This window comes from Lynx rufus, unplaced genomic scaffold (assembly GCF_022079265.1).
Source record: "Lynx rufus isolate CCGP_SWC_20201006 ecotype Redwood Valley unplaced genomic scaffold, mLynRuf1.p SCAF_4, whole genome shotgun sequence".
Taxonomy (NCBI): domain Eukaryota; kingdom Metazoa; phylum Chordata; class Mammalia; order Carnivora; family Felidae; genus Lynx; species Lynx rufus.
In genome coordinates, this window is record NW_025814856.1 from 15295809 (window position 1) to 15322775 (window position 26967).

At 51.7% G+C, this 26967-nt stretch overlaps 2 protein-coding genes and 1 long non-coding RNA gene across 14 annotated transcripts in view; 2 read left to right on the forward strand and 1 right to left on the reverse strand.

Annotated features, from left to right (window-relative positions):
- Positions 1-2991: 2991 nt before the first annotated feature.
- LOC124525002 (uncharacterized) lies at positions 2992-25899 on the forward strand. 12 transcript variants are annotated; one of them, XR_006965365.1, is made up of 6 exons: positions 2992-3682; positions 7470-7663; positions 12859-13583; positions 21755-21954; positions 22429-22573; positions 22749-25899. It is a non-coding gene; the product is annotated as an uncharacterized LOC124525002 (long non-coding RNA). The 12 variants fall into 12 exon arrangements; XR_006965366.1 differs by lacking the exon at positions 12859-13583; XR_006965371.1 differs by lacking the exons at positions 2992-3682; positions 7470-7663 and adding an exon at positions 10662-10908.
- On the reverse strand, positions 16045-18001 carry LOC124525001 (C-C chemokine receptor type 1-like). Its single transcript, XM_047097447.1, has one exon. The coding sequence runs from the start codon at positions 17999-18001 to the stop codon at positions 16919-16921; it is 1083 nt and encodes a 360-aa protein (XP_046953403.1). The 3' UTR covers positions 16045-16918.
- Positions 25900-26528: 629 nt separating the features above from the next.
- LOC124523162 (C-C chemokine receptor type 3-like) overlaps positions 26529-26967 on the forward strand; it is a 36351-nt gene continuing 35912 nt past the window's right edge. The window contains exon 1 of the mRNA XM_047094976.1: positions 26529-26665. The gene's annotated coding sequence lies outside the window, so the exon portion shown is untranslated. The remainder of the gene's footprint in view (positions 26666-26967) is intronic.

Consider the following 26967-nt stretch of genomic DNA (forward strand, 5'->3'; position numbering starts at 1 on the left):
TAGGGACTCACTACCATGTCATTCCTGTAGTCCTGGGACCCCGGGTCAGTCTGCCCTCTTGTCTTTCAACTTTCAGAGTCTTCTGTCTGTCTGGGACACGACGCCCTGGGCTGTCAGTTGTACTTCGAGAAGAGAGTAGGAAAAAGTATACTGACTCCGTCTTTATAGACGCGAGAGTCTCTTTGGGGGTTTGCCTTTTGTCAGGAGAAGCTTGAGCCTTGTCTGTGTGCTAGAAGGAGAGGTTGAAGGCGTAGGAGGGTGGGGGTCTGCTGCTGGAGCCGGTGTGGGGTCGGGGGGGAGGGGCTGGTGGGATCTGTGGGCCCCGGGAAGGGAGAATGGGCAGCGGGTGCGGAGAAATGGGAACGAGACGGAATGCCAAACCTGGCCCTGGTGACTCTGTCTCCTCTAGGAAGGCCGACGCTGGTGGCAGAGGGTTAAGCAAGAGGCGGGGCAGGGCGAGGGGCCGAGGGAGGAGGGGCAGAGGCTTAGAACGGCAGGGAGTAGTTTCAAGGAGACCTCTGCTTGGTCACAGGTAGAAGGCTGGCCCGCCACAGTGATCAGTCACAACGGGTGATGCTGGCATTACCGAAGGCGGGCCGTGTGCCCAGCCCTGGTCCTCCCGGAGGCTCTGCAGAGAGGACAGGGTTCGGGGGCTTCCCAGTTCGCAGTGAGGAAACCAAGCCTCACGGGCACGGAGCAACAAGCATTTCATGGCCTTGAAGTCGTGGAACTAGGACCTGACCGCATGGTTTCTAATGATAGATCGAGCCGTCTTGGGTGCCAAGGGCCCAGCTGAACTTAGAGACCGTGAATCTGTGGCGTCCTCACAGCTCGGTGAATACCTCTCTAGGAGGGCTGGGCGTAAAAACAGAAGGCGAACTGCTGGATGGAACCCAGGCTGGGCCTCTCCCAGGCAGATGGGTCAGAAGGGCAGTGTGCAGAGGGTATCGGCGAGACATGGACTGGGGCGGTGACCGTGTGTCCTGGGTCAAGAATTAAGTCGAGGCAGCCAGGGGGTGATAAGAATCAGGAAAGATGGCGGGACCCAGAGGCCAGAGGGGGGGCGGAAACGAGGTGGGAGCATACGAGTACCGGGGTGACAGAACAGGAACTGTAGGACGTTGTGGTTAGAGGAGGAGAAGGTAAGTTAAAGATTTCTTGGTAAGGCAGATCCCAGAGGTGACAAGGTCTAAGAGCGGGGGGGGGGGGGGGGAGGGGCAGGGGTGGAGGGTGGGGGGCAAAGGATTTGAGGTCAAGAAGTTCAAGAGTGGAGGGTAAGAAGTCGCTTGCCCGGGGTGACACGGCTGTTCACTGGGAGAGGTGGGCATGGTTCGAGGGGACAGAGAACATTCGGTGACTCTTGTTCAAGCACTGTGAGGCAGGCTTTATTCGAGGGGAGGCTACCCAGATACACGGGATGGAATTCTGCAGTGAGGGAGAAAGATGTCTCAAGTCCGAACAGCACGGGCAAGTGGGCGTGGAGGGGCAGGGGTGCGTGGGTGGGAAGCGACAAACAGGAAACACGGAGGTGAAGGGGGGGATCTCCCTGGGGCAGTTCAGGGTGATCAGATGCCTCCTGGGGAAGGATGGGGCAGGGGGGCTCTATGAGATATGGAGGGTGGAGGTCTTTACTAAAATGACTTTGCAGTTCTTGCTAAAACTGGATCTTAGAGGGAAGGGGGCTGATGGGCCTAGGAGAAGGTTCAAGAGTCTGACAAAAAATTGGGTCAAGCGGAGAGGGAGAGAGAGAGAGAGGGAGAGTTTTTGTTCGATGTAAACCCTACTAAGAATCCAGAAGAAAGCCATCGGACAAAGGGTGAAGAGGGGCGGGGGTGGAAAGTGGTGGGAATGATAGGGGGCCAGGAGGGAGGCAGAGCAGATGGAGATTCTCGAAAGAGGGGCATTTTTTAAATTTTTTATTTTTATTTATTTTTGAGGGAGAGACAGGCCGAGCATGAGTGGGAGCAGAGAGAGAGGGAGACAGAGAATCCGAAGCAGGCACCAGGCTCTGAGCCGTCAGCGCAGAGCCGGCCGCGGGGCTCGAACCCACGAGCCGCAAGATCATGACCCGAGCCGAGGCCGGACGCTCAACCGACTGAGCCCCCAAAGAGAGGCGTGTCTGTAGGCCGCGCCGGGGAGTGAAATCTGGGCGATGCTGGCACCGGACCTCACACCTGCCTCGTTCGCTCCCAGCACCTCTGTGGGCGCGGGGCCTGGAACCCACAGCCCCGGGTGCGAGGCGGGCGTGCAGCACATGCAGCTGCACGGTAGCCGAACGGAATAATCGCTGCTGGGAGGCGATGCTCAGGTCACCCGAGGGACGTTCCCCGGCGGGCACCGCGGGTCAGCGGCCACAGGAGCAGCAGAAGGGCCCTCGCCAGCCCCCTGGGTCGTGTCTGCCCCTTCGCCTGAGTGCCGAGGGGAGTTAACATTTAGAAAATGTGAGAGAACAGACGACAAAAGAAAGAAAAAAAAGGAAAAAAAAGCCTAGTGACCAGCTCTATAAAGTGCATGACGAGAGTGGCACATGCAAAAAAATAAATACATAAAATAAAATGAATAAATAAATAAATAAACAAACAGGTTCATAAAAGAGGATTAGGTTCTCTTTCCTTTTCAGGAAGTTTCCTTCATCATGACCAGCTCATTGCTTTTACAACCCAATGCGGTTGAAGTAAACAAAAAAAAAAAAGAAAAAAGGGAACAAGCATGGTGTTGGCAGAATCACATGTTCCTGGTTGGAAAGAAGTCGCAGCAAAATGCAGAACCCTTGGGTCTGTGTCTTTTCTCCCAGCCCCAAGGTGAGTCTGCCGGGCTACGAGGCAGATGCTAAGTGGTGACTCGTGTTTAGTTGCATCGGTTTTGAAGGCAAGATTTTTAAGGAAGGGCTCCTTCTGCTTTTCTTTTCTTCTGCATTAAAAAAAATTTTTTTTAAGTTTATTTTGAGAGAGAGAGAGAGAGAGAGAGCATGAGCAGGGGAGGGGCAGAGAGAGAGAGGGAGAGAGAGAGAATCCCAAGGAGGCTCTGTGCTGTCAGCGCAGAGCCCAGCGCGGGGCTTGAACCCATGTTCCGCGAGATCGTGAAACCAAGACCCCGAGGCCTAACCGACTGAGCCACCCGGCGCCCCTCTTTGGGTTTTAAATTGTAAACGTAGCACATTTCACACGAAGAGACGCATCTTTCCTGCTCGGCTGAAAATTCCGGTTGGAGGGTGTGGATTCGGATGTTTTTGTGTTTGCCAAGTGTTAACTTGCGGCCAGTTAAACGGTGTTCCTGGAGGCAGCGAGGGAGGGGGAGACAGGTCCCCCTTCGAGACTCACGGGCTCGGGTCCAGCATGCCCAGGCTGCAACCTGGGCTCAGGGGACATCGCGAAGCCTAGAACAGCAGGAGTCCCCACGAGCCACAGCCGCAAGGCTTGGTGGGCTTCTCGGGGCCACCTGACGACAGTTCTGAGTTTCCCCCCACTCTGCGCCACACGTGTTTCAAACCTCACTCTAGAATTCTCCCAGCTGTCCCCCTGCCCTCCTCAGCAGGTGGCCCCAAGAAAATGTCACCAAGGCAATTTCGCCAAGAAAACAGAAGCCATCAGGACGAAACAGTCTTCACTCTTGCTAGAAACCCTTGCATTTCGCCTACTCCTTCACCCCTCCCAGCCTTGTCCTCACGGGACACACGGTGAAGGTGAGTCCGGCCCCGCCCTGTCCCCTCCGCAGACACCGCCCCATCGGCTTCCACCTCTCCCTCTCCCGTTTGATGAAGTCTTTCCCTGGATCCCTCCAGCCACTGCTCTGTTTCGCCCCCTCCTCTTCACAGCCAAACTTCAAGCCACCTGTCCCCAACCTACTCCAATCTGATGCCTGTGTTCCCTGTTCCGCGGACGCTCACGGCCCCCACACTCCCTCGGCAAGCCCCACCCCCCCACCCCAGCTACTCAGCCGGCCAGACACCCTGTCCGGCACTCGTTTCCTGGAATGCTCGGTCTTCTCACCTAGAAAATGACCCTGCTAGTGTTCTTCGTTCCTTGCAGGCTTCTCCCTGCCTGTTTCTGGGAGGTTGTTTGCTTTGGCTTCTCCCCTATTCTCATTTGTCACACTTCCTGAGGCGGGGTCCAGCTGGGGGCCAGGGAGAAACCGCACACGGGTGAGGCAGGCTGGGTGGGGGTGATAGGGAGCGGTGGGGACTGGGGCACCCAGGGAGCGAGAGAGCTTCAGAAAGGTGGCGACCACAACTCAGCAGGAGCAGGTGACTGCCAAGGGCAGGGGCGGCAAACGTTTTTCTAAAGGGCCAGCGGCCACGAGTACTGTAGGCCTTGTGGGCCACATGTCACCTCTGTCACTTACTCTTCTTTGTTTCAAGAACCCCGTAAGAATGTAAAAAAGTTCTTAGCTCTAGGGGTCATACAAACACAAGCCCAGGGTCAGATCTCATGTGCAGATTGCAGTTTGCTGACCCCTGGGAAAGAGTGAATGCCAAGTCCAGAGCGGCTAGATGTTCTGGCCAGAAATCCAGATTCTGTTTGAGATTTCTTGGTTCCTAAACGCTGACGTTTAGCAGATCTTCCGGGAGCGCCTGTCTCCAGGTACCCCCTGGGCATCTTGTAGTCACCGGAAACGTGTCCACCCAGAACCCAAGTCGTCATCACGCCCCTCCCCCCGCCCAAGCTGAGTTCACACACTCAGCAAATGGTAACACCCTCCACTAGAGGCAGACAGCTGGGAGTCCTTGCCCTTCACCCCCACGTCGTCAGCACAGTGCGGCCCATCCTTCTTCCTGAATTCCTATCCACCTGGCTCTGTCCTCCGTGCCACCGCCCTGTGTCGGACCACCATCCTGTCACCCCTTGAGAACCTCCTCCCAATAAACAGTCCCCATCTCCTGTCTTACCCTCTCCTAATCCTTGCCACGGCCAAGATGATCTTTCTCAAACGCAAATCGCAAATCCGGTCAAGGCACTCCCAAGCTTAAGACCCGTTTGCTGTTGGGTAAGATCCTAACCTTCAGTTGATCTCCAAGGCTTCTGGTGGTCAGGTCCCTGCTGGACCCCGTCCAGCCCTGTACCTCTAAGTGGTCGCTCCTCCTTTCTCACCAACAACCCTGCACCACTGCCCTAGCCTTAGGCAACCCCTCGTCTTCTTTTCTATCCCTATAGATTGGCCTGTTCCAGGCATTGAGCATGGAGGGAATCCCAGGATAGGTGGTTTGTTTGTGACTGGCTGCTTTCACTTAGCACATTTCAAGGTCTCGTGTACCAGTAATCCCTTTTTTCTCTATAATTTTTAAAATGTTTACTTTTGAAAGAGGGTGGGGGAGGGGCAGAGAGAGCGAGAGGGAGACAGAGGATCCAACGTGGGCTCTGTGCCGACAGCAGAGAGCCGACACGGGGCTCGAACTCAACAAACCGTGAGATCGTGACCTGAGCCGAAGTCCAGCGCTTAACCCACTGAGCCACCCAGGCACTCCCGGTGCTTCATTTTTTTTTTTATTGCTGAATAATACAGCTTTGCATGGACATAACCACATTTACATTTTGTTTATCGGCTCATCACCCACAATGGTAGTTTTACCTGCTGTGTCCTCGTGTTCTGATACATGATATTCTTGGGAAAGGAGTCTGTGTGGTTTTTCAGGTCCTGTAGAGTGAGGGCGAGGAGAAGCTTCTGCAACTCTAAGGTCTTTTGCAGAGAGATCAACTCAGGGAGGAGGGAAGGCAGAGGCATGAAAGTTGATGTGGGTAAATCCAACTCAGTCAAGGGAGGAAGGGGACGCTAGGACCGCCAGCTCAGACCCTTTGGCCCAGCCGTCCCTGGACCGCACAGACAGGATGCTTTCTTCTCAGAAAGGAAGACAGCAAGGGGAGCCTGGGTGGCTCAGTTTGCTGAGCGACCGACTTGGGCTCGGGTCATGATCTCACGGTTGGTGAGTTTGAGCCCCGAGTTGGGCTCTGTGCTGACAGCTCGGAGCCTGGAGCCTGCTTCGGATTCTGCGTCTCCCTCTCTCTCTGCCCGCCCCCTGCTTGTGCTCTGTCTCTCTCTCTCTTGCTCTCTCAATAATAAATAAATGTTAAAAAAAAATTAAAGAAAGGAAGACAGCAGGATAGAGGGAGAAACAAAGGACTCTACCCTTTTTGGCTGAAGGCTGCTGTCGATAACAGTGCTGAGCCAACCCCACCAACATCTGAATATTCTGGTTGCCACGGGTTCCTTGTATATTTTGGATATTAACCCCTCAGTGGTTACATGACTTGCGAATATTTTCTCCCATTCAGCAGGATGCCTTTTCATTCTGCTGACTGTTTCCTTTGCTGTGCGGAACTCGCTGAGTTTGATGTAGTTCCTTCCTTGTTGATTTTTGCCTCCTTGCTCGTGCTCACACCTCCTCCGAAACATCGTTGCCAACACTAACGACAGGGCGCTGTTCCCTCTGTTTTCTTCTAGCAGTTTCACAGTGTCAGGTCTCATGTTGAAGTCTATACTCCATTTCAAGTTGGCTTTTGTGAGTGGTGTCAGGCAGGGGTCCGGTTTCCCTCTTTTGCGTGTGAATATCCAGTGTCCCCCGCTCTGCTTACTGAAGTGCTGAGTACAGACTACTCTCAGCTCCTTTGTCAAATATGAGTTGATGGCGTGTGTGGGGGCTTATTTCTGGGTTCTGTTCTGTTGGTCTGTGCGTCTGTTTTTGTGCCGTTCCTGTACCGTTCTGATCGCTGGCTCTGTAATGAAGTTTGAAATCGGGAATTGTGATGCCTCCAGCTTTATTCTGCTTTCTCGGGATTGCATTGGCTATTCAGGGATTTTTACGGTTCCACACAAATTGCAAAGAAACTTTTGTTTTTCTGTTTCCGTGAACAGCGCCATTGGGATTTGGATAGGGGTTGGTTTGACCAATCGGCAGATGACTTTGGGTGGAACGAACGTTTTTGACAATGTTAAAGTCTTCTGATCCGCGAACACAGTCTTTCCATTTATTTGTGTCTTCAATTTCTTGCTATTTTCAAAGTACAGATCTTTCACCTCCTTGGTTAAATTTATTCCGAGGTATTTCATTCTTTTTTGATGCCATTGTATAAATGGGATTGTTTTCTTGACCTAGCCCAAAGTCTGAAGACTTCCTTCTGTGTTTTCTTCTACAAGTTTATTGTTTTAGCTCTTACATCTAAGTCTATGTTTCATTTTTTTAAGTCCCACTTTATTATTTTTTAATATAATTTATTGTCAAATTGGCTTCCATACAACACCCAGTGCTCATCCCAACAGGTGCTCTCCTCAATGCCCATCACCCACTTTCCCCTCTCCCCCACCCCCACCCCCATCAACCCTCAGTTTGTTCTCTGTATTTAAGAGTCTCTTGTGGTTTGCCTCCTTCCCTCTCTGTTTGTAACTATTTTTTTAAGTCTGTGATTCATTTGAATTAATCTTTTCTTGGTGTGAGATGAGGGTCTAAGTTCATTTGTTTTTTTTTTTTTTTTTTGCAGGCACATACTGTTTTATGATGAAACATTTTTTCCTACATTAATATTGATGTCAGCTTAATACTCCATTTCGCAAACGTACTATCAATACTGGGATCCTGGTTAGGTGTTTACAACTCTCCTTCAGAACAAGCCCGGATTTGTAGCGTTCGCCAATTTCCCTGGTGCAAATATTCCGGACCACCTCCAATTTCAAGGTACCGATGTTACATAACTCATCATGGAATTGGATCACACAGTTGGTGTTTGGAGACTGTTACAAGCTGGCTGTAGCATCTTACTGGTCATTTTGTTGTTGTTGTTGTTGTTGTTGTTTGTTTGCCCCTCTGTTTGTCCTCAGTGTACAAAAGGTGTTTCCTCAAAGCAGGAAGAAGCTATTTTATCCACTGCTTTAAATGAATGCTGGCCCTCCAGGGCCTTTCTGGTTCTCCCTCCTCATGTGGACAACATCCTTGCAGCCTTTCCGTGGTCACATTTAGTGATGCCTATTGTTACTTACTTTCGGGACAGCGCAGCCTTGCTTCCTGGAGACGATGCAGCAAATCGAGTTTTGACAAAACAGGAGAAGTACATAGCTGCTTGAACTCTGCAGTTTTACAAAGACACGCATTCAAAATTCAAATTACGGGGGTGACTTCTCCTTTTTAGTCTTCCTCTTGGGAACCAAATATTGAGTTAAACAAATGCCGCAGGGCAAAATAGCTGTGTGGACAAGCCCCCGGGGTGAGGTCAAGTGTGAACGTTACAATGTGTCAGCTTCCTGAAGGTATCTGGGCGTCAGAGTAGTGGGAGGAAATCGCTGGAGTGTGACACCGTTTCAGACAAAATGCACCAAAGCTTTCTTCGGAGGCAAACTTGAAAGAAGGGCTAATAAAATGAGGGGTTCGCCCTGGGAGGGGACGCCTTCCATAGTTGTTAAACATCGTTTGCCAAGTGCTTAGCTGCAGCGGGCATTTTCATTAATGGAATTCAAGTCTCTCCACCCTCTCATCAAGCCAAAGAAGTATCTCGTTTCCATGAGTGTTTCTTTCATTACTATCGTGATTAGTACGTTAATGGCTATTGTGTCTCTTCTGTACCTGTCTACACTTCCGTTCATTTGATAAACCAGTTGGGCGCGCGGGACAGCTGTGTGATAGGAAAATCCCGATGGTTTTCCTATTGATTTCTAAGATTGCCTTATGTATTACAGGCGTTGACTTTTGGCCACTTTGTCTTAATTTGTAGTTTTAGTGGGTTTGTGTTGTTGTTGTTTGGCATCACATCTTTGTATTGCCCACTTTGTAATGGGCGTTGATCTACAACGCAGGCACATTTCCCCTTAGTAGAATTCTTTTCTTTTTTGAAATTTGCTTAGAATGTCTCACCTGGTTTCTGCAAGTGAGTTTTAGATTTGTTGAATTAAGGGCCGAGACAAAATGCTCTGGAGGTTGAACAAAAGCTGCAAAGTAATTTGGTGCTGGCCTTCCAAGTCTATGCTCAAAATCAACTCATTGGGCGTATTTCCCCCCATTGACCATCTTATGGTGGCTCCTGCCCCATCCTGGCACATGGAAGGCTCCAGTGCCCGTGGGCGTGGCAAGTGTTTCTCCCAGTGGTCTACATACCCCAGGTCTCTGGCTCAAGGAGCTTGTCCTGAATGAAGGGATGGATGAATGGGTGAGTGGGTAGTGCCATTTGGGATGAATAAACACATGAACGGATAAATGAAATTTACTAGCAACCCTACTTTTCCCCTTTCAGTGCCCTGTCCCAAGGACTGTTTCCCCTTGCTTTCCTACAAGGCCAGGTAGCAAAAGAGACTTACAGGGTTTCTATAATTTAGTTGTGTCTGAAACTTATGTTGATGGCTTCAGAACATCTCATAGCTCCAGGCTTCCAGGGTCCCTGTGCGTTAAGTGATCCCAAAGCCTTGGCCCAAGGCAAGCAAGCCCACCCACCCATGGCAGCGGGACGATGGAGATGCTCCAGGGGGGTGGGGGCAGGGTAACAGGTGTGAGGCTAAATCTGGAGGGAAACTCTAGTTAAGCAAGTGCTCCCTACCATGGGGCATGGCAGGGGGATGGAGGTAACCTGAATAACCCTCTCCTGCTTCCAGGAGGCACAGTGCCCAGGGGTGGAGACAGAATGAGAGCCCTACCAGCTCTCCTTAGACATGACCCTTGTTCCTTTCCTGCCATCCAGGTATCAGTCTTTACACCGTTCTTGAACTCCTGCCACGGAAAGGAGGAATGGGAAATGAAGGACCAGAATAAATATTGGACAACTTCAGAGCAGGAAAACCCTACCGCGTCCAAATTCTTGCACAACACAGAGATTCGATTGCACCGAACTACGTCTGAACAGAGTGACAGCCACGGACTTCAAAATCACTTTTCTTTCTTCAAAATTTTACCCAGCAAATGTCAAGGTAGAAGGTGCTCGTGATGGCACTGAGTTCAGAGTGCCTGACTGAGAGGAGGAATGAGTGTGACAGGGAAGGAAACGTAGAAGTCAGCCAATATCAGGGTGTCTATTCATGCCTGCCGATATAGGGTCCACTACATGTGGAAAAATCAAAATCCATTCCGTCTGGTCGGAGTTTCTCAAGCGTAAGTTATTAGAATCACCTTTTTAATAATAATCCCATCTGACAAGAGCGGAATACATAATCCCCTTAAGGATACATGAAACATTCCCCAGGACAGACCATATGTTAGGCCACAAAACAAGTCTTAGCAAATGCGACAAGACTGAAATCATACCAAGTATCTTCTCAGACCACAATGGCATGAAACTAGAAGTCAGCAACAAAAAGAAAGCTACACAAATCACAAACATAGGGAAATTAAACAACACCCTTCTGAACATTTGATGAACCAAAGAAGAAATGAAAGGGGGAGATACAAAAGTTCCCCGGGACAAACAAAAATGAAAACAACATACCAGAACTTATTGGATATTACACATAAAAGGATGAAACTGAACCCGTATCTTATACCGCTCACAAAAATTAACTCAAAATGGATTAAAGACTTCCATATTAGACCTGAAACATGAAACTCCTAGAAGAAAACACTGGAATAGAGCTCCTTGACATGGGCCTTGATAATGATTTTTTTTTGAGTGTGATACCTTAAGCATAGGCAACAAAATAAAAAATAATCAAGTGAGTCCACATCAAACTAAAAAGATTCTGCACAGCAGAAGAAACTATCAACAAAGTGAAAGGACAAGCTTTGGAATGGAAAAAAAAATTTGCCAACCATATGTCCGATAAGGGGTTAACATCCCAAATAGGTAAATAACTCGTGGAACTCAATCACAAACAAAACAAAACAAAACAAAACAAAAAAACAAGCTGAAACAAACAAAGACAACAAACAACAAGTAACCCAAATAAAAAATGGGCAAAGTACCTGAATAGGTATTTCTCCAAAGAAGATGGACGCAAGGCCAACAGGTATATGAAAAGATGCTCACTTGTCATCACTTGTCATCAGGGAGATGCAAATTCAAGTCACAATGAGGTATCACCTCACACCTGTTTTAAAGACCGTCCTCGAAAAGACAAAGAGGTAACAAATGCCGGTGTGGATGTGGACAAAGAGAACACTTGTGCACTGTTGAGATTGTAAATGGGAAGAGCCATTATAGAAAACAGTATGGGGTTTCCTCAAAGAACTAAAAATAGAACAATCCCCTGATCCAGCAATTCCGCTCCTCAGAATATGTCCAAAGGAAATGAGAGCACTCACTTGAAAAGATATCTGCACCTCCATGTTCAGAGCAGCGTTATTTATAATAGCCACAGCATGGAAACCACGTTAAGTGTTCATCGGTGGATGAATGGATAAAGAATATATATATACACAATGGGATATTACTCAGCCATTAAAAACAAGGAAATCCTACCATGTGTGCCAACCTGGATGGACCTTGAAGGCATTATGCCAAGTGAAATAAGTCAGAGAAAGACAAATACTCTGTGATCTCATCTGTATGTGGGATCTAAAAACACAACAGCGACAACAAACTCAGAGAAAATGAGACAAGATCTGTAGTCACCAGAGGCAGAGGGTGGAGGAGAGAGAATTGGAGGAAAGGGGTCAGAAGGTACAAACTTGCAAAGGATTAGTAAGTCCTAGGGACGTGATGTGTGACCTGATGACCACAGACAACGCTGCCGTGTGATATATAGGAAAGGTGTTAAGAGAGGAGTTCTCATCACGAGGAGAAAAACTTTTTCCTCTTTTCTTCTTCTTCTTTTTTTTAATTGTAAATGAGGAGGCAGATGTTAGCTGAACCTATGGTGGTAATCATCTCCCAATATACGTAAATCAAGGCAGCATGCTGTGTGCCTTAAACATGTAGAGTGATTATATGTTGACTGGGGGAAATCCTTAGAATAGGACTTCTGCTTTTGGTCACTCCATTTTTTTAATGTTTATTTACTTATTTATTTATTTATTTAGAGAGGAGGGGAGGGGCTGAGAGAGGGGGAGGGCAAGAATCCCAGGCAGGCTCCACACTGTCAGCACAGAGCCCCGATGCAGGGCTCAAGCCCACAGACCGTGAGATCATGACCTGAGCTGAGATCAAGAGTAAGATGCTTAGCCGACTGAGCCACCCAGGCGCCTCTTTTGGTCATTCCATTTTGTTTTCACTCATCTGTTGATGGAGACTTGTGATGTTTCTATGCCTCGGCTATTGGGGAAAGTGCTGCAGTGACCATGGGAATACAGACATCTCTTTGAGATAATTATTTTATTTCTTTTGGATATGTACCCCGAAGTGGGATTGCTGGATCAAATGGAAGCTCTATCTTTAGTTTCTTGAGGAACCTCCTTTTTTTTTTTTAAATAAAAGATTCATTTATTATTTCTGAGAGAGAGAGAGAGTGTGCGTGCACGCACACACAAGCGGGGGAGGGGCAGAGAGAGAGGGAGACACGGGATCCGAAGCAGGCTCCAGGCTCCGAGCCGTCAGCCCAGAGCCCGACGTGGGGCTCGAACTCACCAACTGCCAGATCGTGACCTGAGCCGAAGTCGGACGCTCAACCCACTGAGCTGACATTCCCACCACCGGAGTACAGGGTTCCCTATCCCCCATGTTATCACCAGAATTTGTTCTCTTGTCTTTTTGATAATAGACATTCTAACAGGTGTGAGGTGATATTTCACTGTGGTTTCAGTTGCCATTTCCCCGATGAGGAGTGATGTTGAGCACCTTGTCACGTGTCCGTTGGCTATTTGTGTATCTTCTTTGGAAAAATGTCTATGCAGGTCTTTTGCTTCTTTTTAAACTGGATTATTTGTTATTTTGGCTGTTGAGTTGTACGAGTTCCTCGTATGTGTTGGATGTGAACCCCTTATGGATAGGTGGCTTACAAATATTTTCTCCTATCCCATAGATTGCCTTTTTCCTTTGTCGATGGTTGCTTGGACTGTGCAGAATCTGACACCTTATGGGCCAAAAAAGTAAGAAAGGGCTCAAAGACTGATGGGAAGAGAAGCAAAAGACATCGGATCGAGCTGGACGGGCTCCCACTGGATAGATCTGGGACGATTTGTATAGCAAAACAAGAAAGGTAATATCAGATTGTATCCCACTGAACAAAAAAGGAATCCGTGAGGTCATGATGATATAAATAAATGAATAAATACGTAAGTGGAGGAGAAAAGGTGCCTTTTCTATATAGTGAAATGCCAACTAATAATAGACATTTATTGATAAATAAGTACCACATACTTCACAGTGGAGAAACCTGGTGGAAGCTTTCTAAATCAAGTGGTGAAGTTCAACATCCTCGGTGGCACCACGTGACTTCCGATATGATGCCCCGAGGACACGTTATCTCACGTCTCACTTCTGGGAGATTCCTGCTCCAGTGGCATAACCCGAATGGAATCATGAGGAAACATCAGGAAACCCACAACAAGGAACCGTCTGCCGGGTGACTGTAGCGTTCAAAATGCCGTGGTCAGTAAAGACAAGAAAGGTCTGACGAACGGGTAGAAAGCCATCACCGCTAAGTAAACAGTGATTCTAGACCCTGGGACTCTGAAGGACAATATTTGCAAAGCGGGCAAAATCGGAAAGAGGGTTACAGTGCCATGATGATATTGTGTGAGTCAGGTGAGCTTCCTGTTTCGATGATGTGGGAGAGCATCCTTGTCACTGGTAAAATCATTCCGAGGGATGAAAAGCTGACAAGGCATCATATTTGCGACCTGCCCTCAAATGGTCCTGAAAAATAGTACGTTTGTATACATCGATCCGCCTGTCTATCTGTTGAGAGAGAGAGAGAGAGAGAGAGAGAGGGAGGGAGGGAGAGAGAGAATGACGAATTAAAACAAATGTAGTAAAATGCCGATAGCTGGGGAATCTGGATGAGGAATGTGGGAGTTCTTTGTGCTATTTTGGCCACCTTTCCGAAGGATGAAATGATAGAAACAGCAATAACATGGAGGCGGGGCGTGACCGGCACGCACAGAAGCAAGGAGGGAAGGGGGGGGGGACAGGAAGACAAGGGACAGGAAGGGCTAGAGGTGCCATGAGTAACTGAGGAGGGGCACCGTCAGGGGGTGTTAGATTTCTTATCTGAGACCTGGAGAAAGATCACCCAAGAAACGGACTCCTAACCAGAGAGAACAAACTGATGGTGACCGGAGGGCAGGTGGCGGTGGGGGGAGGGGATGGGTGAAATAGGTGATGGGGATGAAGGAGGGCACTTGTCGTGATGAGTAACACGTGATGTATGGCGGTGCCGAATGACGCCATCGTACTCCAGAATCTAATATTACACTGTATGTCAACTAACTGGAATTAACGTAAAAACTTAAAAAAAATTTTTTTAATGTTTAGTTTTGAGAGACAGAGAGAGAGAGAGAGAGAGAGAGCAGGGGAGGGGCAGAGAGAGAGGGAGACACAGAATCCGAAGCAGGCTCCAGGTTCTGAGCTGTCAGCCCAGAGCCCGACGCGGGGCTCAAACCCATAAACAGCGAGATCATGAGCCGAAGTTGGACGCTTAACCAACTGAGCCACTCAGGCGCCCCTAAAATAAAAACTTAAAGGAAAAAAAGAGATCAACCTGCTTTCCTTGCTTTGTTTCATTTAACAGCCCCATGGGGGTAGACACTAGGTTTATCCTCACTTTATACAGAAATGGGGGTTTCAGAGATTCATCCATTCAACCAGCATTTACTGAGTGCTTGCTATGGTCCAATTTTACCGCGGCTACATGAAAAAATGTTAAGCGTGATTGCGCGTGTGTGTGTACATTTCGGAAACAATCCAGGAAGGAGATGCACTTCAACATTAATGTGCTAAGAGAGGCTGTCTGTAGGCAGTGGGTCCAAGTGCTTCCGTTTTCTTCTTTGGCCTTTCTAGATGTTTCCAGTTTTCTGCAGTGCACATCACTGCCTTGTTGACACGTCAAAAAAACAAGTCTTATTTCATTTTTTTTTTAATTTTTTTTAACGTTTATTTATTTTTGAGACAGAGAGAGACACAGCATGAACGGGGGAGGGGCAGAGAGAGAGGGAGACACAGAATCGGAAACAGGCTCCAGGCTCTGAGCGGTCAGCACAGAGCCCGACGCGGGGCTTAAACTCACGGACCGCGAGATCGTGACCTGAGCTGAAGTCGGACGCTTAACCGACTGAGCCACCCAGGCGCCCCAAAACAAGTCTTATTTCAAAGATGGAACTGGAGGATGTTGGAATGACAACATTTCTCACTGTGATATTTTTGCGATCAAGTACGGTTTTCGATGCAGTCTCATTTTACCAAAGTGGCAGACAAATGTTTCTTAATTCCGTTCCGCCTCCTTCTCTCCACACTGCAGAGAGGAACCGGCAAGTGTACAAATGGAAAGCTGACTCCTCCCTTGACTCTCAAAGCCTGGAATTCGCCATATTTTCTGTGTGGAAACGTAAGCCCAGGGCAGGGGGACCTCCTCCTCCCCAGACAAACATTTTCCAAACCTCCATGATACCAGTCGCTTTGCATAAAGGAAGCGTGTGCACAGAGTAGGTCCCTGATTGAAGGGACAACTCTAGGGTCCAAAAAAAGAGTGGCCAGCCCGATGGCGTCACTGTGTCGCCAGGTGGGACACCCATTTACTCAGGGTACTGTCTTTTATTTTTATTTTCTAATGTTTATTTTTGAGAGAGCGCGCAAGCAAGGGAGGGGCAGAGAGAGAGGGAGACGGAGAATCCAAGCAGGCTCTGGGCTGTCAGCACAAAGCCCGATGTGGAGCTTGAACCCACGAACTGTGAGATCATGACCTGAGCTGACGTCAGCTGCTTATGACTGAGCCACCCAGGCGCTCCCCACTGCCGTCCCCCCCCTCCCCACCTTAGGATGTTTTCTGACTGGTGGATGCCTTCCTCCCCTTTGCTGCCCAAGCACCACGGGCCCCAGGGCACCCCTGTGCCTGTGTGCCTCCCAGAGCTCAGAGAACTCGCTTTGAAAAAAGCACGTCCTCAGTCACCACTGCCGGATTGAATTGATTCCCGCAAGCAAATCTGGGGAAACGTGTGGAGTAAATTGGGTGTATCCCTGCTGTGGGGTTCAGTGCAGCCATCAGAAACAATGCTTTAAACTGATCTATTCACCTGGGAAACAACAACAACGACAGGAAAACAGCTGAAGTCCACCTTTGTCACCATCGTAAATACATACGGGGAAAAAAAAAGCAAACTAAGAAAATACATCGAAGAATGCACAGTAGTTGTCTTTGGGTGGTGAGATTATGGGTGATTTTGGTATTTCCTTTTTCCCTTTGTGTTTTTAAGCTATTTAAAAAAAATTTTTTTTTTATTTAGTATTTTTGAGAGACAGAGCCTGAGCAGGGGAGGGGCAGAGATCTCAGTTCTACTGCCAACAGCAGTTCCCCAATCCTATTTCGCCACCAGGGCTCTGCCTGTCCCACACTGAGTTCTCTGTTCCTCAGGGTTTCCAAGCACCTAAGCCCTGCAGCGGTCAGGAGGGGAGGGGAGGGGAGGGGAGGGGAAGGTGGGGAGGGGCTGCTGGCTGCTGATTGGCTCTCCCCTCGGAGCGAAGTCAGCAGCGGAAATCACTGCTTCCAAGTTCACTGGTGGTGGGAGCAGGGGCAGGGGCTGCCTGGGGTCAAGGGGCTCTGTTTACAAATGCTAATGCTCACGAATGAATCTGAAATCCTGCCTGGGCCCAAGGCCTTCACAGGTAAACTCGGTCCCGGTCTTCTGGAATGTCCCATTTGGCTCATTCGTCTCCTTCCCACCAGGGAGAAGTTCTTGGAGAAGGTTCAAGGCCCGGAGGGAACTCAGCCCGCACCGCCTTTAAACTCGCTCACCCCCACGTGGCTGCACATTCCGTGGTGGTCACGTGTCCGGATCTGGCCACGAGCCCCAACCTGCCTGGGCTCGGGTCGGCGCGCCTGGCACGTCACCCCGGCTGGGTCCCCGATCGGCTCCCAGGGGCCCGAGTCAGAACCCCGCAGAGAGTTCTTGCTCCGCCGTGGAGGGCGACATCGAGCTGGTCCTCTCCAGCCTCTCCGCGGAGAGGAAGGGGAGCCACTTGGCCAGGCGCGTGGCCAGGACCCCGTGGAACAGCTGGCGCAGGTACCTGCGGAACCTCTCTCCCACGAAGGCGTAGATGACGGGGTTGACGCAGCAGTGCGTGTAGGCGATCACCTCCGTCACCTGCATGGCCACGTCCAGCTGTTTGCTCTGCCGACACTCGTCGGTGAAAAATGTGTCTTGGAAGGCAGAGACCAGCATGGCCAGGTTGTAAGGGGTCCAGAAGAGAAAGAAGACGATCATGATGACGAAAATCAGGCGGACGGCTTTGGCCTTCTTCTCGTTGGGTCGCCTGAGCAGAATCCTTACGATCTCGGTGTAGCAGACGATCATGACCAGCAGAGGCAACACCAGCCCCAACGTGTTCAGCTTCAGAGCCTGGAACCGTTTCCAGGCTTTTAGGTTTTCGTGAGGGAAGTGGAGGCTGCAGGTGATGTGGGAGAACTCCCGCTGGGTCTTGGAAAAGTAAAAGCCCGGGATGGAGGCCGAGACGGCCAGGCCCCAGGCCACGGCACTGCTGAGGATGCCGAAGAGGACGGTGCGAACCTGCAGGGCGAACACGGCGTGGACGATGGCCAGGTACCTGTCCACCGTCAGCAAGATGATGAAAAAGATCTCGCTGTACAAGCCTATGTAATAGAGCCCCGAGAGCAGCTTACAGGTGCCGTCGCTGAAAATCCAGTCATCCCTCAGCTTGTAGTCAATCCAGAAGGGCAGCGTGAAGAGGAAAAGCAGGTCAGAGACGGCCAGGTTGAGGAGGTAGATGCTGGTCATACTCTTGAGCCTCTTGTACTGCATCAGGACCAGGAGCACCAGGATGTTGCCCACCAGGCCGACGACGAACACCAGCGAGTACAAGGGGGGCAGCAGCTGGGCCCCGAAGGCCCTCTCCTCCCCCTTCTGGCACGGGGTTATGCCCTCATAGTCATATTCTGTCGTCACGTCAAAGTTCTCTGCCGGGACTGTGATTTCCGTGCTGGCCTCTGTCATCCTGGAGCGAGTCTCTGTTTTCTTTGCCGTCAGAGGGCGGCGGGCCCTGGACAACAAAGACGAGGCAGGGATGATTAGAAGCCTTCAACCACCTGACAGCTGTTTTACGGAGTGCCTACCGTGTACCAGACCCCGGGACACAGCACGGAGTAAGGGGGACCCGGGTCGACTCTGCCCTGGTGGAACCTGGAGCCTAACGGGGTCGGGGCGGGGGGTGGGGGGGTAGGCAGTAAATAAATGAGCGCACGAGTGGTTCATTCCATCGCTTTGACGGTAAGTGTCGTGCAGGAAAAGTCTGGTGGCTGGAGACAGAGCGCAGACGGAGGGAGGTCTCGCCCCACTGCCCCTAACCGGTGCTTCCCGCGGTCTTGGCATTGGACTCAGTGCTAGGCAACCCCCTCGCCCCCAAGCAGGTGCCGCTATTGTCCCCCTGTCTGGAGGCGATGATGCGGACGTTCAAAGTGGGAAGGACACGTATTTATGAGAACGAACGGTGGAGTTCAAACTCGGGCGTGAGTGGCTCTCACGCCCATTCCTGAAATCACTGGGGCTCCTGCCTCCAATCTCAGAGCAATGATTTTGCGCCTTGGGGTCCCCAGAAGGATGCTGAGAGTCCAAAACTTACAGAGGGATTTTCATGGCTCCGGGGGCCTAAAAGGTTCTTAGTCAGGGGTGACATAGCGCCCCGGGGGCACATGAAAATGTGTGGCCTTTTTTTTTTTTTTTCTGAGGGGGGGGTGGTGCCCCGGAGACGAGGGATGCTGCTGTCTGGCCATTCGTTAGGCAGGGCCAAGGATGTCCTGCCACGCAAAAATTATCCTACCCACAGCGCTGCCGTAGTGAAATTCTAGAAGGCCAGCTCCATCCCTTAGTGGATGAGGACGCTGAGGACGCAGAGTGGGTCAGCCTGGCTCATGTCACACAGCCCACATGTGGCACAGGTGGGTCTACAGGCAACTCGGTAGACCACCTGTGAGAGCCGTGAGGAAGATTCAGAGGAAAGTGCAGTCTGGCTCTTAGATATTTGCACCCAGGGTTGTCTTGAAACAAACAAAAACACGCAACGGCCACTGGATCGCTTGCCTTCGTGGGACTTCCCCCAGTTCCTGATGGTCAGCAGGCTCTTTCAGTCTGTTCCAATCACTTCCTGAAGACACTTCCCCAAAGGGAGCATGGATGGGCTTTGGCGTAACCTACCGGCTGTGTGACTTGGGATAAGTTAATCTACCTCTCTGAGCCTTAGGTTCTCCTCTGTACTGTGGGAAAGTAGCACCTACCTTGCAGGGCTGCTGTAAGGTAATGCATGTATGAGAAAAGCGACACCTCGGTATTTTTCGGGCCCTCGGTAAATATTGGGGTTCCTCCTTCCCTGCACCGGCCCCTCTCTGAGGCCAGTCCCAGGCTGGCCTCAGTCAAGTAGCCGGTGCCCACATCATCACTCCCATCCTGAATCTGGAGTCTCTAGTCTTCTAAATTGCTTAGCGAATGTTTCCAGCTTACAAAATTCACATTTCTGCAGCGGCCGTTGGAAAATAAGGCACACGGGACAGGGCAGGGGGGTGTCCGGCATCCTGGCTGGGGAGCTGTCATTTCCCGTCAAATCCGTCCGTGTGGCTCACTCGTCCGGCTCTGGACTTGCCTATACCCGACCGGCTCTCCTTCTGGAGGGACCCAGGCTGGCAGTCACTAACCAGGCTGTGTGGGCAATTTCTGACTTCTGCCGCCACTGCCAGTACGGGCAGGTGGGCTTGGCAGACAGCACTTTTGGGTAGGCCGGCAGATTTACGGCAGAAGCGACCAGAAGCTTGGCAGCGCAAGGAGCCGCTGCTGCAAGCCTGAGCCCGTGAGCCCGGGGGTCCTGGGGAATTTGGGCGAAGATGAGGCCAAACCGAGTCAGCATTGCCCCCGGGCCATTTGAACAGAGACCCGCCTTCACCACCACCCCCTCCAACTTCGTTGGCTATTTTCCCAACTTGCCAGGCGCCAGGCAACAATCCGCAAGCAAGTCCGGGAGAGGGATGGGGTGGGGGTGGGGAGGAAGGGGCCTTGCAGGGAGACAGAAGGCCCGTGGTGCAACTGAGGCCGGCAAGACCTCAGCCCCGAGGTGGTCAGCAGGATCCTCTAGCCTGGGAGCTGGTGAGGGCTTTGAGTAGAGAAAGGGCAGTCTGGGGGGCTAAGGCGCCCAAGCCTGGTAGCATGCCGGGGCTGGCTTACGCTGGTTCGTAAAAACCGATCGTGCCCACCTCTCCCCAGCTCGGCATTCAGGGGTTTGGTGGCTTTGAAATCAACCACAGTGGGGATATCGATGCCACAGAAATCCACAAACACTAGAAATCAAGGCTCTTTTTTTCCCATGAGGGCCAGTGGCTAAACCTTTACCGGCCCTTCACCGCCCACAGGCTGAATAGTCTAGAGCTGTCCCCCCAGTCGGAGCGGGGACTCAAGCGTCAGTGAGTAGTAGACCGCCTGGCTGACAAGCTATGCAAACTTCTGAGAGCTTCTGACTCGGAAAATCGGGGCACTCCAGATTCTTCTATGAAGGAACAGTTGGAATAGATACCTCCAAGTAGCCCCCACCCCACCCCTCCCATGCCCCTCCACCTTCGGAACACAGTCTGACCTGCCTCTTTGTTAGTAGAACGGAATGGATGCATCCCAAGAGGACATCTCCCTGTCTCCGGGAGGGTAAAATCCTACCTCCTCCAGAGACAAATCAGCAGTCCTGACTGTGAGGCTCCTTGGTTCTAGTCTTCTCGAGAAATTGGTCACTAGCACCTGCAGTGTTTTTTGTAATTAATATTTCCCTTTTGCTACAACTTCTTCATATACCATGTTTGGGTTTTGTTTACATAGGGAAATTTGGCAAGTGATTTCCTCCTGAATAGTTTTTCCGCAGAGAGCCTCTTGTTTCTTAACAGACTTTAGAAAGGCTGATTTTCTCAATCGGTTACCAACAACCAATCATTCAAGAAAGGCTTTCCTTTTTTAGCAAGAAAACCCCTGTTTTACATCTGAGCACACAGTCTCATAAATTCACCCCTTGTCAGTATTGCTATATAATTAATTGCCTTGTAGATGCATCTAGGGGCTAATTAGACATTCGCTTGGCCCTCGAAGAATTCCTCACCTTTCAGGAATGTCCTACGGTGCGAGGACGACAGTCCTGGCTGCATATATGTCTTCTAACAAGATTGCCCTCAGTGGTAACTGGCAAGACAGGAGAAAAAACAAGTGCCACTTACTCTGGTCTCAGGGGTTTTGTCCACGAAGTCTTTGTTTCTGGAGCTTTTCGAGTTTTGATGAACTCAAGGCTCAGCGTCCTGATTGAACAGGAAGTCCTCAGCTTCCTGTGTGATGATTTAGGACTCCAGGGTTCACAGTCTTTCAGAATGACGAGAAGGGGACAGAGTTCTTCCTTTTGTATGGTCGGGTGTCCATGAGTGGCCGCGACACGCGCTAGTGGCCGGTTCCTCAAGGCTGGGCTCACTCTAAGGATTTTCTCTGCTCACTCGGCTGTGCTTCTCCCTAGGGAGCTCTGCCTTAAGGGGATTGGGTAGGGTAGGGTTGGGTGGAGTTGAGTGGGGGAGAGGTAGTATGAGCTGTTCCCAGAATTTGTGAAGCAATCAAAGGCTGAGATAGTGTGTGTGTGTGTGTGTGTGTGTGTGTGTGTGTGTGTGTGTATTGAGGGGTGGTGAGGGAGGGCAGGGCATAGAGGGTTTGTGGTCAGTGACTAGCCTTTTTTTTTTTTTTTAGAGTTTGCAAATGGAAGGATTTAAACCCCAACGCTGGATCCTGGTTCTCCAAATGAACCGGCTGATAGCGCGAGAGACGTGACAGGTCCTCTTTGGCGCCCCCTGTGTCCTCCACCTCTGTTTGCTGTCCCTTTCTGCTCCCGGTCTCCACCCCTGCAGACCCCACTGAACAGTTTCATCTCAAGGAACCTCCAGCCCGAAGTGAGTACAGGTCTGTAGGCTGAGTTTCAGCCATTTCTTTCTGATCGCAGGTTCCTGTTTAATGCGATGGTCCAACCGAGGCTGCGGCCAAATCCCAGCTCTCCCCTGACACAAGGGCGGGTAACCACGCCTTGACAAGTCTTGGCTCCCACTCCATCGCATGAGATCGCCAAGCACTCTTGCTTGCTGCAGGATGCACAAGGTCAGCTTGGAGGTGAAAAGTGTCACAGAGCACCTGGCCTAAGGAGGAGTGACGAAGGATGCTTCCCACGACTCTCCCCACAGCCGCCAGCACCTGCTCTGCCACCGTGCTGGCTTCCCCCCTGCCCGCCACTCTGGGCTCCACTCCTTTTCTGTAAAATGGGACTCTAGTGGCCTTCACAGGATTGCTGCAAAGCACCATTTCAGAAATGAATGCGAATGTGATTTGCAAATGTCACTTGTCCCTTCAAGGCTCTGTTTCTTCATCCGTAGAATGAAGACTTTAGACAAGGTGCCCCGTGTGCCCTTCAAAGGAACACTCCAGGAGTCTTCTGGGGTCGGGCCTCCCCTCTCTGGCAGCCCGTCCACAGACAGATGGGGGAAGAGGGAGGCAAAAGGCAACTAAGCTGACAAAGAGGTGACTTTGGGTGTATTATTTATGCATTCGATTGTCTCTTTCCTCTTCTGTAAAACGAGGCTAATAATTCCCACTTTATAGAAGGTTAAATGAATACATGCATATGAATGAATGATTTGGTGCTGAGCTTGGCAAGCATTACCAACGCCTGCCTTAATTTGGGTTTCCCTTTTAGGTGCAAACCCTGGAACGGAACACAGATGCAAGTAATGTATTTGCAGCGGATCCCAGGAGACACTGCAGGGCAGGGGAAAGGGGGCCAGGAAAGGGAGCATTATAGAGCCACTCCTGCAGAAGGTAAGTGGCACCCAGGCCCCCTGGGGAACCCAGGGAGCCCCTCAGAGTCACCCCAACTGTGGGGCCAGAGGGTTGAGGAAACCGGGCACGTATCCATCACATCTCTGCCTGCCCGCCACTGGCTGAGGGCCGCTTCTCTTTGGCTTTTGTGGCTGGATATCATCCCCAGGAGATTCTCCACCAGCGCACAGGGCTGGGCATTTAGGCAGTGGCCGTGGCCCTAGATGTAGTGGGAACAGACAGGAGTGTCAGGAAGGTGCACACCACGGTCTTCTAACCTTGACTTTGCCTCGGCCTCTGTTTCCTTAATGGGGCGCCCCCTGCAGCGTCAACCCCCGATCTGGCCTGCTGACCCTCCTCCTTCATGTCCCATGCTGCCTTTCTGGGTCTCATCCGCGACATCTGATGCTGACGCAGCCGTTCCCACTTCTCCTTTCCTGTCTCAACCTCAACATCCCGAAATCTTATGTTCTGTTTGACCGGGACGCGGTAAGGCCAGGCTCCTTGCCTGCGTGGAGGTATGCCTTTCAGGGTCAAGTGCTACACCTGTAGGTGAATTTCCGGGGGAGGGGAGGGGCTGGCAGTGCTCTCTCTGCCACCCAGTCCCGGGCCACGCTGTCTGCCTACTTGGCAGAAGAGATTGCTTCCGACCCCGGGCCCCTCTGGGGACACCAAAGACAGATTGACGGGCGTCTCACAGATGGACACGAGGGCCTTTGGGGGACTCTGGTGGCCCCTAGGCAGTAGCCTACCCTTGCCCCCTCCACACCACTGCCTTTTATCCCCACCTCGTCTAATCTCCTTCCCTAGCCTCTCTCTCCACCACCCCTTCTTCCCCAGGCAGTCTTTTCTCCTCCTTAATCTCCACCTCTGCTCTCACGCCTGGTAGCTCCCAGGCTGTCTTGCCCCACAAAGTGCTGCCAACCCAGCCTGGCAAACCAGAGGAAGTAGGTCCAGTAATCTGTCCCCTGCATTCTGCCCAGCTGCCCTCTTGTGCTGGGTCATGTCCCGTCGTGAATGAGGATGTTGGGCACGACCATGACCCAGGACAGACGAGAAGCCACCCTGCCTGGATCACCCAAGAGGCCACCTCCTCCCTGCAGCCCTTCCCACTCCACTCTCTGCAGCCAGAAATCATCCGGGAGAGGCAGGTGCGGGGGCTCTGAGGGGCTTATGGGTTTTTTTTGTTTTGTTTTGCTTTGTTTTGTGTTTTGCAGGGGTGGGGCTCGGGCGTGAGCAAAAGCTGCGGAGCGTCTTAAGGCCTGGCCTCAGAAGTCACCTCGTGTCACCTCTGCTGCGTTGTGAGGGTCGAAGCACGTCACCGAGCCCAGCCACAGCCAAGGAGTCGGGAGATAGGACACGTTGGTTTAGTTGGAGTGGTGCAGTCACGCTGTGGAAGGCCATGTGCCCCAGGATGGGGTGGTGGGGGGGCCTTGAAACTGTATTTTACCCTCCACCGAAGTACAGGTCTCCTCCAGTCTCTGGCCAAGGGCTTCCTTGAACCCTCTCCCCCATGGCCATGTCTTCCGTGCTCCTCGGCCACTCACGCCCGTGACCCTAACTCCCGGATCTCGCCATCAGAGCAACCGCGGCCCCTCATACCTTGGCTCCCGGCACCCCAGCCTCTGACCCCACTCCCACCTCTCCTGCCATTCGGCACCAACAGGTCCTTGACCCCAGTGGGGCTGTGGGTATGTCAATTTTCTACAGACCGTCAGCCTCCTTATACTGCCCACCAGCCTGACCCCACGGGCCATTGCTCCGGTCTCCGTCCCCCACCCCCTTACCTCCACCCTCAGCTCTCAGGCTCTTTTCTGACCTCGTGGTGTCCACCCAGCAAAATCCGGCCTCGGGCACAGCCAGCCCCACGCCCGCACCCACGAAGTTGAATGCGGCTGGAGGGAACCCCGCAGGCGTCCTGCGAGAACTGAGTTGTAACCCACCGTCGGAAGGCGGGGAGGAACGAAGAGGCGATAACAACCCTTCAGACCTCAGATCTGAGCTGTGGACAGTTAGGCGTGCGGACCCCTCCCCTCCTCCTTCTAGTCCGAGAGCCGAATCCGGGCACTGGCTTGCGCTGGCTCTTCCCTCCCACCACATTCACCACATGTCCACGAAGTACCCCCGATCTCGGTCGCGCACTGGGCAGTTACGGGGCTCAGCGGAGCTAGGCAGGGCCCAGAACCAGCGCGAACTCCAGGGGTGGTCTGGGGGCTGGCCGCACCCGCATCACGTGGGAGCTTGTTGAGAAGAAAGGTTCTCAGGGCCTCACCCCGGACCTGCAGAATCAGAATCCCCGGGGGCGGGTGTCGGACCCGGAAGCTGTGTTTGGGGCAAGCCCTCTGGTGCCTCTTATTTATGCTGGAGTTTGAGGATCGTGTCGAGACACTTGCCGATTAGTGTGTGACACCAAGACCCGGGCGCTCGTCCAAAACGGCAGGCCCTGGGACCTCACCGCGGGCCCCCTGAAAGAGAAACTGCTTTTTCATCGGGGCCCCCCAGGGATCTGTCACGGGCCCAGGGGCTGGAGGTGGCCGAAGGACGCGTCCCAGGGCGTAGACGCTCAGGAAGCCCTGGGTGACTGGTTGTCGCACAGAAGGAGCACCCTCGCCGGGCTGCCCAGATAGGTTCCACTTCCCGGGCCCACGCTGAGGCTCAGCGGGGACGCCCTGGGGCCCGACCTCGCATCTGGTCCCTACGCTGTATTAGCGAGGCTGAGGGAGAGTCGCGCCTACCCGTCGCCGGTGGGGGTAGAAATCCGGTCCCCCTCCCCGGAGGGCTCTTTGGCCATGTCTGCCGCGCCCCAGGCTGGACGGACAGAGCAAAGGCCGTGTGCCCTGGATGCCGCCAGCAGGAAGGCCCTGGTGGGGAAGGTACAATGTCTCTGGAAGGAAGCAGGATGAACGGCTAATATTCCTGGTCCCTGGGGAGGGAAGCAGGTGCGCCTGGGGGAGACACCAAGCCCGAGTTTTCACTGTCTGTTACTTTGTACCGCTTGGCTTTTGTACCAAGTACAACTGTTACCCGCCTGGTGGTTTTCTTTCCTTTTTTTTTTTTTTTTCAATGTATGAAATTTATTGTCAGATTGGTTTCCATACGACACCCAGTGCTCATCCCAAAAGGTGCCCTCCTCAGTACCCATCCCCCACCCCCCTGTCCCTCCCACCCCCCATCAACCCTCAGTTTGTTCTCGGTCGCCTGGCGGTTTTCAAAATGGGGTCCAAGGGGTCTCCCACACCCATGCCAGGGGTCCCTGACGTCTTCCCTTTTCCAGCTACGTCCCTGTGTGCGGCTGGTTTTCCTTCACAGACTTCAGCCAAAACGATCACAACAGACGGGGCGGTGGGTGGGGGAGGAGGGGGTGCGGGGCGGGCGGTGGGACAGAAGCAGCTTTGGGGATCCGGCCACTCTTTGCACTGACATTGTTTGCATCCGGGGAAAACAAAATTATTTTCCCGAAAGTGTTATTTATGTTATGATGTAACAGTTTCATTCCTGTTATTTTTTTTTTTAATTTTTTTTTCAACATTTTTTATTTATTTTGGGGACAGAGAGAGACAGAGCATGAACGGGGGAGAGGCAGAAAGAGAGGGAGACACAGAATCGGAAACAGGCTCCAGGCTCCGAGCCATCAGCCCAGAGCCCGACGCGGGGCTCGAACTCACGGACCGCGAGATCGTGACCTGGCTGAAGTCGGACACTTAACCGACTGCGCCACCCAGGCGCCCCTCATTCCTGTTATTTTAAGGGAATCGCTGAATTTGTGTTCAGGGCTCAGTGTTAGTTCCTGCTACGGTACGTATCTTTTTTATTAAAATGTTTTTAATGTTTATTTTTGAGGGAGAGAGAGAGAGAGAGAGCGTGTGAGCGCTAGTGGGGGAAGGGCAGAGAGAGAGAGGGAGACACAGAATCCGAAGCAGGCTCCAGGCTCCGAGCTGTCAGCACAGTGCCCGACGCGGGGCTCGAACTCACGGACCATGAGATCATGACCCCAGCCGAAGTCGGACGCGTAACCGACTCTGCCACAGTAAATATTAATAATCCACATAAACAAAGGCTCGTTGGTGTGTGCAATGGTACTGTAGACATACACATTC